At 38.2% G+C, this 11,360-nt stretch overlaps 1 protein-coding gene across 1 annotated transcript in view; it reads left to right on the forward strand.

The window, feature by feature from the left end:
- Positions 1-10,831, forward strand: part of LOC107085147 (neuromedin-U receptor 1-like) — an 18,815-nt gene extending 7,984 nt beyond the window's left edge. The window contains exon 3 of the mRNA XM_015375327.1: positions 10,094-10,831. Coding sequence (XP_015230813.1) covers positions 10,094-10,524 — 431 coding nt within the window. The 3' untranslated portion in view covers positions 10,525-10,831. The remainder of the gene's footprint in view (positions 1-10,093) is intronic.
- The last annotated feature ends 529 nt before the right edge of the window (positions 10,832-11,360 follow it).

Here is an 11,360-nt window from a genome sequence, read left to right on the forward strand (position 1 = left end):
ATTGCTCCTTGAATTTTTTACTGTCACAGGTAGGTGCTTTGTCCAGAGAGTAAGTGTTGATTAAGTGATAATTTAAGAACGGCCGGCCCTTGCACGCTTAAATTAGGACTGGCCCACCAGGCAAATACCCGGCATCACAGATTACCAGTCTGAGCCTGGTACTGTCTCCAGAAATGGAGACATCTGCTTATCATACTCTTATGGCTTTTAGTCTAAAGCTTAATTTATGCCTAAAGTAATACGTTCTGAGGGGAAAATGAGACGTGTGGAATCAACCTCCATGCAGCTTTTTCACTTGTACCTATTATTCTGGCTGGCTTCTGGGGGTCATGTACCGTTCAAACCACAAGTGTACCAACACCATCAGGAAGTAGAAAACACTCCTGTTTTCATCTTTTTCAAAGCCTCTTTGTGTAATCCAAGAGTGACGGTCGTTTCTTTCCAAGAGATTTTGACGACCAGTTGATTGTAGTGAATCCTCATCATAACATGCTCACAGACCGTAAAGAAGGTAAATCTTCTTTACGGAGCATTAAGGGGCTACTGAGGTATTTTCCCTCCTTGTTAAGGTCCGCAGTGACCACCATCTGTATCCTCAAAAGGTTTGATTTTCTTTTGGATGAATTATACACCCCTTTCACACGGCTGAAAAACATGTTTACACCCGGGAACAATCAGCTTTTAGTGGCAGTGGGAACAGCTCACTGGTGTGTATACCCGGCAAGCGACCTGCGTTAAAATCGCCTCAGCTCTGATCAGCATGCAGAGGGAACACCAGACCCCGGTTGAGCCGCTAAATTACGTGACACCATGGAACGGACGTATGAAAAGTCAACACTGTGCCAGTCACATCTAACAAGTCGAAACAACTCTGTTTCAATAAACACGGCGCAGCACTGGAAAGCGGGATTCAGACAGATAAAAGAGCAAAATGATAAAGAATACTGAATATGATCTGGCTCCCATTCATGTTGCTCTCCAGTATTTACTTCTGTGCTTCCCCTCGCACTGTCGATATCATTGCGAAAAGCCAAAAGCCAGTTGTCAGCGGGTCAGCCCGATTTTGAAAAACACGGGTTTTCAGTGGGAAAGCAGCGATAGTGAACTATAACTGTAGGTCGATAGTATGGTGTCCGACCAACAAGCCTTCTTTCAAACATGAAACATTTGCTTTCAGGTGGTGAAGGGGAGTGCCAAATGTGCACATAATTCAACTCGGTGTTGGTGATCCTTCAGTTTTTGATTGACAGATTAGGTGCATAGCAGGCATAATAGGCCAATAATTTTGAGTATGTAACAAATCAACCAGTAAAAATATTTTGTCAAGTGTTCATCTTGACAAGTAAAACTATTGCACATTATCTAGTTTTCGTTACTAAATGTGTTTAATATTGTCATCAGTCAGCAGTGTCGTCATCCGTCATCAGTGTAAAAAATATCGTATCCAAAGCTCACCAAAGAGGCCCTCATGGCCTATTTGACACGTTCACTCTACCTGACCCTTCTCATCCTTCAAGCATTGGGAACACAACTCCTGAAACTTAGCTCTCACAATCCAGTGTCCTTCCTTCACAGAAAGGCTGCCTGTTTGGAAAGAAAGTCAGAGTTGTCCCAGTTTGGTCAAAACATCTCTCAGAGCTGTAAAAGTAACCTTGAAATTTGAATTATTCAGCTTCTCGTAGCAGCAATTTACCACTTGATATCAGTTATCATTGCTATCTTATTTTCAGTATTCTTCAAGTACAGTATAGTTTATCAGAAGAGCATTCAAAGCTTGCTGCTTCAGCAGCCATTGAACTTCAACTAGAGGTCTGAATAACAGTGTATCCTTAGGGAGGATTTTTGGTAGATCCTGCATTTTGTCCCTCTTTACAGTGGACAGAGAGAACGTAGAATATACCGTTCTAAGAGGAGTTTTCACATCCTGCCTCCCAGGCATAATTGATGTCCAAGTATTGTCTATGGGCTACACAGTGTTGTTTAGTTGGGTGTTGTATTTGCTGCCTTAATAACGATACAAAGCCATTGTGCTTTCAAGCATCACCATTAAGATCAGCATCACCATTTTCTGCAAGTCCAGTCCATGCTTGTGATTAAACTGAATAAAACTACATTATTGCATGTACTATAGTTGTCAGGTTGGTCAGAGGTTTTGGAGGACCCAAGTGCAAAGAGGGATGCTGAAGTGATATCTTGCAGTTTTGATAAACAAAAAGTTGTAACTGAAGCAAAACTCAAAAAATAACAAATACAGAAAACCAAAAATCTCGGAGACAACAGGGACAAAAAAAAAAAAAACGCATGAGGAGCCAGGAAAATTAATCCAGGAAATGACAAGGAACGAGCAAACAGTGACTGAAAAGGAGCTGTATAAATAGAACACTGAACAAAGACGAGGCTAATGAGTAGATTGGGAGCAGGTGTGGAAAGAGGAATTAAGAAGGGAGCTAGGGTAATGAGACTGACACATGAGGGCAACAGAGGGTAAACAAGAAATACATAAGAACTTAAAAAATTGACTTTAAACAACTAGAATAACACAAAATGGGAATTAAACCAATAAACAAGAAAACAAAGAAAGACATGAATCAAAATATAACTGAAAACTCAAAAAGAAACAGAAGCAAAAAGTGCAGAATCATGAAAATAGCCTATGGTCAAAACTGTATCATGCCAGCAAACACAGTTTTACAGTTGAAATACTGTTCATTACCAGGTTTAAAATATTTGACTAGAATTTGGGGCTCTTTACTGTCTGTGCTCTTATCTACTATTAGGGTATGCCAGGATGCATTTATAGCTTTGAGCATAGTCTCATTTTATGTTATTGATTGAGTTCACAAATTCAAAGGCAATATTTTTTCTCTGCCAGATTTCTTGTATACTAACATACTTTGTCGTTTGATCCTGTATTAATTGAACCAAAAGCATTTATACATTCATTTTGAATATTGCTAATAAGAACTTTCACTTGCTCAGGGTCAATTTTCTTTTTTGTCATAGCTTGTTTCTTTTCTCTCTATCTTTACACTTAGTAAATAACATGAATGCATCTAAGCACATAAATCAAAAGCAAAAAAATAAATGTTAAAACAAACTACAGTTTATGGAACAAAATGTTAATGTCCAGTCATGCACCCGATTACAGTAAATGCAGAGGAAATGTGCACAGTCCAATCAGCTGGCTGCCGAAACAGCAGCGATGGATGCAGTGGAGAACCAGCCTAAATCAAGAAAGCAGATCCTTCCTGTGTGTTGGAGCATGAAGCACAGCAGTGCTCAGGCTAAGGACGTGCCAAGGAGCTGAAGCACAGCCTACCAGCCTACCTTTCCCATCTAAAGGGGAAGGAACTCAAAGAAAAAAGAGGCTCGTATAATCGGACTCTAGGGCAGAATATTAGAACCTCAAACAGATTTAACTGTTCAATGTACTGATGTGTATTAAAAATACTTAGCATAGAGTATTAATTTTCATTATAGGGAAGGGCTGAAGTACTTAAAACTGCAATTGAACAAAATGTATAGCAGAGATCTAGATCACCATATATATATATATTTTAAATATGCTGTTGAAATATTAACAGCGGGAAATATTACAACCTTTATGTTACTGGAAAAAAGGCCCCAGTAATAAATAAAGCAGCCGGGATGTTGCAATGAGGAAATACTGTCTGAAAGATAAAAATGCCTAATAGTAAAGCTGGGCATACACTGTACGATTTTTGTCAATTGTTGCACGCAGCTATAGCTCATGATGCATGTTCAGCCCGACACTCTGAGGCGATCTACCTGCTCACACTGTACGTTTAAAATACACGTCAAACTCAGCTCCGCAGTGAGATGGAGCTACTCTGACTCGTCTATCCGGAAGCCAAATGAGTAGAAGAGGAATATGAAGTTAACTAGAGTGAAACGCGCTGCCTTGGCAATTATTTGCAATTTCATGCTGAAGGCCCTAAAAAGAAAAGGAGACGACGTATTTGGAAAAAGCCTAGCTGAGCAAACGTGGCTACTACAGTCTGTCAATTTTACAGAAAGAACTCCATTTCACCCGCACCCCCACCATGCTTCTGTGTTTACATCTGAGAAGAAGAAGAAAAAGAAGAATCCTTTTTTGCACCTGCGTACTGAGCGATTTGCCCATGACGGTCCCGACTTCACGGTACCTGATCGGGAGGTGGTCATGAGATTCTGATCGCCCCTCGTTACCCCCTGTACACTACACGACGCACGATCAAGCTGAAAGTCGGCCGATCAAAAAATTCTCGCACGACTGGAAAATCTCCCCGCAAAGGGCAAAAAATCGAACAGTGTAAAATCATCTGTCTCCTCTCGCTCCAGAGCTCTAAAGAACATTTTATAGACAGTGTTGACTAATAAATGATAAACTAACAATATGATCGAAAGAAAATAAACTATTTGAAACACAATTCTTCAAGAACTTAGTGAGAGAGTGTTAGTCCTTCAAGTGCTTGCTGAACTGACGTTTAAACATTAATCAGCTCCTGATAAATATAAAAAAGTCAATGTAAAGTACAAGGGCTTCGAATTGAACATCTGATGGCTCAATGATTTATAGACTATTCTCCCATTACAGTCTCCAAAAGTCAATGTAAAGTACAAGGGCTTCAAATTGAACATCTGATGGCTCAATGATTTATAGACTATTCTCCCATTACAGTCTCCAAAAGTCAATGTAAAGTACAAGGGCTTCAAATTGAACATCTCATGGCTCAATGATTTATAGACTATTCTCCCATTACAGTCTCCACCCCTCGGATGGCCAACTCCTGTATTTTGGTCATCTAGATCTGTGGCCTCGGCTGCCACACATAAAAATCTTGAGGTTATTTCCAAAACAATAATTAAAAAGGCTTAAATAAAGCGGAATTAATAGATCTATTAGATGTGCGACAGTAGCTGTAATAATGAGCGTGAATAAGGCAGAAGATAAACAAGTAACGCTTCCACATTCTTAAGATTCGTTGGGTTTATTAAATCCTTATTTTAAATTCTTCCCTGAAAGATTTTCATAACATTATCCTCACAAAATGGTAAAAGGAAATAAAAGTTAGCACCACCAACTACTCCACCAGCTGACAGGCAGCAGGAGGCGCAAAGATGCACTGCGCAGCAGCAACCTGTGTAACTATAAAGTATAATATGGTCAAAACTTATATCCCGATATATTTCTTTACTTTGCTGGTACAATATAACTTTGATATGGAAATAAAAAAAATAAAAGCCTAAAAAAGACTGCCCAAAATGCCAACAACAGATGTCTTTACAAACATATAACGATCATTTTGACATGTTTATAAAACTCCTCCAATATAACATTTTAATAGTATCTTTAATGTAAAAAAAAAAAACTACCATAAACTATTGAAAAAACTGGAACATCAATGTAATCACAGACTCTAAACTATGTTGAAATATCAGAAATATCCAAGCTCCATTTTTTTTTTCATTTTTTCTTTTTGGAAGAGCCGTGAAATTACACAATACTCATTTTAAACATCATTTGAAACACTTAATCTTTCATTTGTGAGGTTATCTAAAAATAATCCTAACAATGCTTTACTACCTCCTCATATCTACAGCATACTTGAATAGTGATCAATCAATTTATTTCTTTAACATTTTTCCTCTCAGTGAAATGCATGATTAAGTGAACATATGAAAGATAAAAGCTCAGAGAAAAATAACAAACATGACCACCAAAAGCAATAAATTTTTTTCTTTTCTGTTTGGTTTCCAAGGTGATGAACATCCCTGCAGGTGAAATTAATTTGGTCTCTTCCTAATGTGAAATGGTTGTATATATTTCATTACTTCTAGCTAAGTTAAGAATTATTGCCGTTTCTATGGAGATGTTTATATTACAACGATATATATCCCTGTCTTTTAATAAGTAATGTATTAGTTGGAATTAATGTATTAGTCAAAACCAAACAGCTTTTCATTTATCAGAAAAAATATCCATGACAATATCTGTAAAAACAGAATCTTTATGCACAGATTAATAACCTTATTCTACTTTGAATGTTGCAACAGGTTTATATTTATTTATTATAATTATAAACTGGGGTATATATGCGGATTTATCAGCGATACAAAAACTTAGTGACTATTTGACTTTTTATTTTTTTCATTTACAGAAACTTTTGAAAAACTTCCTGGCAACCATTAGCTGCTCTAAATAAAAGTTTTTATATTTAAGCAAATATTTAGTTGTAAAGAAGCAGAACAACAAAAAAAATTTCTCAACTCTCAAAAAGGGTCCCTTTACATTCTAATTTTAAAAGCAGAGTTAGCCAGCCTTAACACGCTGAGAATTAATTAACTACATATAAGCTTATAGAGACCATTTGTTAATGAAAAAACTATCTTGAAAAGCTCCTCAAATATTGTGCTATAGCTTTAATTCCACGAAGGATTAGGTAGCAAGAGACTCATTAAAACTGCACAATTTCAGCTTTGAGTATAAGAACCTTTAGGATGTTTTTATATGGATGACTTTCAACAAAGTGCTATGTAGACTACATTTCTTCTATAAAAGAGTCAAAATCACTAAATGTTGCACACCTGTTATTTTAGTAACAAAACACTAAAAGGTGTTTTATTTCTCACAGTCCCAGAGTGTTTAAGGTTTTGTATGTTGTTCAGATTAGATGTGCACAAGTTTGGGTAACTAGCTGTGTACTGTTAGTAGTTTCCTGATCCATAAAGTTTAAGATGCATTTGCCTCACTGTAAAGAGCTTGTTCTCTTTCACCCATTTTGATGCAATGCTTAGAGAAACTGGCCCTACAGTATATTAACATGTCACATTAAAGGAAACAGGAAAAAAAAAAAAAGAAATTATTCTCTGCTCATTTACTTTTAAAAGAATATGTGAAACATTCTTTAACTTCAAAGGTAACGTAACATAAATTTACATAGCATTTGTTAGAATTGTTTGTCAAACTTATTGAGTGGATCAAAATAGAATATGAAAGAATGGAAATGTTTTATTGTGACTTTTATCAAGTTTATTACAAATAATCACATACAGTATGTGTTCATGTAAAAAGGTATAAAGAGACAAAAATTCTATGGAAGGTATAGTGGACAATCTATAGGGGTCCATGGGATCATCTCATCTAGTTCTACCAGATGCCCTGTGTTCATGAGGCACCATTGATCATGCTCCTTCTTGCTTTGCATGGACACTTGTCACGTTTATGCATCAAGTGAACTTCATTCATTCATTTAAGCTCTACTGCTCTGACTGTATACTGCACTTACTGTACACTTATAGTACAGAGCTGAGCATAAGGTCAGTGGAGTTCACACATGCTCGTTCACCTTCGCACACACACATTTAATAATCGTTCTTTCGGTTGAGTGGAAGAGCAGGCAGGATGGTTTTGTTCATGTGCAATTATTCAAAAGGTGACGAGTGTTTCCGGAAATAATCGTTCACTGTACCTTAGGCCTATCAAATATTTACACATTTGCAAGCTGGACAATCAGCTTTCAAACAGATGGTGGTTGCTGAGGGCTTAAACCAGAGCCCAAATAGACCCTGGGGTACAGACCCGCATAGGTTTTAACATTTTGGCTTTTGGCATAGACAGCATGCCTGTGTCTCTCCAACACAGACATTGGAGAGACCAAGCAGCCACTACACAGGCACATGGCGCAACATAGGAGGGCCAACTAGGAGGGCCAACCAGGAGGGCCAACTTCTCAGGACAGGACTCAGCTGTTCACCTACACCTGAAGGCTAAACATTCCCCAGAAGATTCACCTACCATCCACCCCTACCTGACTCACAATGCAATGAGACATGTGACTGAAACCACTCTGTTGAGGTAGTTAACGACTATTAACAACCCCCATGTGATCTCCTTGGCCAATCCAGTAGGAGGATCAAAGCCACATTTTGTCCCCCCTAAAGGCTGATTTATACACAGAAACCAGGTCGTCTGCCTGTGTGTTGCAGTGAACGCAGATATGCCCCCGCCCCTACCACAGACACTCTGCTGCACCTCTCCCAAATTGTAGGTGACCACAGACTGTGCCGCAGACACGATATCTCCTTTGGTCAAATCTACATCCGCTCTGCTCATGCTTATTTCCTGTTTGGTACCTTACTGGCTTGTTCTGTTTGTATTGTGGAAAATGACTCGTGAAGTTGGAACAACTAGAAGAGCGAGGTGCGCAAGAACGCTGGGACCCTTTTTCCAGTTGGATCCCTGCCCCTTTTCGCCCTCATGTCCCTCTGTTGTCGCACAAACTTGCCCCCACTTCCTCAGCACCTCGTCCATATCCAGACCCACAGCTAGTTCTTGATTGTCCCTCTTGGGTTGTGGCGTGGAATAGGATAGTGCAGACCACACTTCAATATTAATATCATTGCGACACACAGCTGCTGGAATATAATCAGCCCTTAACTCTTTGTTAGACCTACAGTATATAAATATCAGTACTCCCCACCAATAGTTAGAACTGAAAAAGCCTCTTGGATGAGAGGCGAACTTAACGTCCCGTTGCCTAGACTGAACTTTTTCAATCTTGACCATGACCTGGATGACTGAGAATCTTCACAGATACTTTAGTCTGCTAATGAGTTCTTCTAATTTCTGGACCATTTGACCTCATATTGATCCAGAATTTGTTTCAATGGTATACAATCCCACTCCTCAATCAACATGTATCTTCCCAAAGTCTTTTTTTCTGTTTTAGTTTCATACTAAAACACATCCATCCATCCAAATCCCAAATGGGGTCGCGAGGGGTGCTGGCTCCTATGTCCAGCTGCCTATGGCCGAGAGGCAGGGTACAACCTGGACAGGTCGCCAGTCCATCGCCGATACTAAAACACATTTTATCACACTTATCTTTCTGGAACACAGTGCAACATCTGTAGGTATCTTTTTAGTCAAAACACACTTGTGGCAGTCCACAAATGTCTTCCTGATATCTTACCTGTTTTTAAATGATCAAAAGTAGGGCTGTGCGATTTAGATGAAAAATGGATCACAAAATAAGTGGTCTGGATCATTATAGATTTAATTACTTATATATTCCACCTACTTTAAATAAGGGACAGGGGAAAGAAAAAAAAATTGAACTCTTTCCCAATTTAAATGTAACCTTTAACCTTTAGACAGAGGTCAGACCTGCCATCAACCTTCTTAACTTGGTCCTAAGAGGTTGAGAGGCTCAATCCTTTCCTCTGCCTATCCTCCACAATGCTGTGGGGTTCCTGATTAGAGTTTGCTCAAACACTAGATCTTTCTGTCTGTCATATTTTGTATTTATTGATCAAGTGTTTCATTCAAAATATATCATTGTTTTATTGCCCATCTCTAAAATAATATTGCTCATGCTTTGCACGTTCGGCAAATAGAACATATTCTACCTGAGCTAAAGTGAAGAAAGTTTAATCTAAATTGTTGTGAGGAAATGTATCTTTTTTCATAGATACACTGTTTTAATTGAACTTTCTGTGCAATACCACTCAAATCTCTTATTCTTGCAACAGTGCACAAAAATATTGCAGTTATTCTGCAGCTGCTAAGCTTCCTTCAGGGAGAAACATTTAATGGTTAAATGTATAGAGAACAATGTGAGGAATGTAAGGAGGTAAAAAAATAAAACGGTAAGAGCTAAGCATCTTGTAAAATATTTAAAAGTGGTAATAGGTAGAGAGTAAAACATTTAGGTGTTATACATTTTAGGGGTATTGATTACTTTACTTACTTTATGCATTTTTTTAAGACTCCCTTTAACCATTTGTTTTATGGACAGCAGGAAGCCAGATTTCTTCCTTAGACACAGCAGTGTTTTCATTGTAAAAGCTTTTACCTTACACATTAGATGTTTAATATTTCTTTCCTTTTTCTCCCATTAGCCGTTATTTCATTAGATGCCTTGTAAATTTGCCTTGGGGGGTGCTAATGATTCATGTTGAAATGTGTTAAAATGTACTTAGATAAACAGCCTTATTTCCTATTCACTACAGGTGCTCTTAATACCTTTAGATTCAGTATGTTCCTAATGAATAAATGCAACCTTTCTTTTTGTCTGGCTTTATCCTACAGCGATTGTTGTGGCTGTATTTGGAATCTGCTGGGCTCCTTTCCATATTGAGCGGCTTCTGTGGAGCTCAGTCAACCAGTGGACCGACATGATGCACAATGTTTATCAGTACGTCCACATCCTGTCTGGCATCTTCTTCTACCTAAGCTCTGCGGTAAACCCTATCATCTACAGCCTGCTGTCCACGCGATTTAGAGAATGCTTCCGGGAACTCGTCTGCTCCCACTCAGAGGGAAACACCTCTAGCAGAGACTCACCACCTTTCCCCAAGATTTTACTGGATGCCTCCATCTCAAGTTCGAGAACTCAGTATGAGATAAAGGACTCAACCTCTACCATCCCGTTGCTGTCTCACAGTGTGACTTTGAATATGGAAACTGCAGTCCTTCCATGTGTAGCTAAAGAGACCAGCTCTAAGACCTCTGTTCTCTGAGATTTGTTTTGGGACTGACCAGAAACATTTTAAAGTTGTGGTAAACATTTTGAGAAATGGATTTATTTGCTTGCTTGCAAACAGACTGAGACACAGCTTTGATAATAAAGTATCCCTTAGAGAGGGAGCAGATGTTTTCAAGTAGTGGCTGAGAAACTAACAGATGGACACTGAACTTACAGTATCCAAAGTGTTGCATGAAGTAAAGTTCTGTAATTTAGTGAAGCTCATAACAATAATACCCAGTTGCAAGGCAAAACCTGATGTGTTTGCATCTGTGTATGGTGTCCAGGGTAAAAAAAAAAATGCTGACATTTCATGTTCAAACTTCTGCATATTGAGCAGGAGAGAGCACGCTTAATCAATAAAGTAAATGGTTTAGATTTTTCCAAAAGGATGTTTTCAATGTGACTCAAATCCTATACATTCATTTTAGTGTGCAATTGAGCTATTTTTTTGTGAAACTTTAAATTAAAACAAATGTATATATGTGTTGAACTTTGGGAGGATATTGATTTAAGAATTGTTCCCATTAGATTTAATGTTTGTAACTAAGAGAACAAAAGAAAAAGTAAAGACTTTAAAGATAATCATCATTGCGTCTTTCAAGCTATTAGCACGAGCATTCATCTCATCTGTAACAGAGAACTATACTAAAAGGCAATGATAAAAAAAAAAAAAAAATGTTGGTGGTTTTTTACTATCAAATACCTGTGACCCTGGGGAAGACACTGAGCAAACTGAATCCAAAGAAGAGCTATAATCCTCATTTTCCTACTCGAAAGAAACACCGGATAGTTAATGATGCCATAAACCAACGCAGTTCAAAACATTTT

This window comes from Cyprinodon variegatus, unplaced genomic scaffold, assembly GCF_000732505.1.
Source record: "Cyprinodon variegatus isolate N-32 unplaced genomic scaffold, C_variegatus-1.0 Scaffold117, whole genome shotgun sequence".
In the NCBI taxonomy this organism is placed as follows: Eukaryota; Metazoa; Chordata; class Actinopteri; order Cyprinodontiformes; family Cyprinodontidae; genus Cyprinodon; species Cyprinodon variegatus.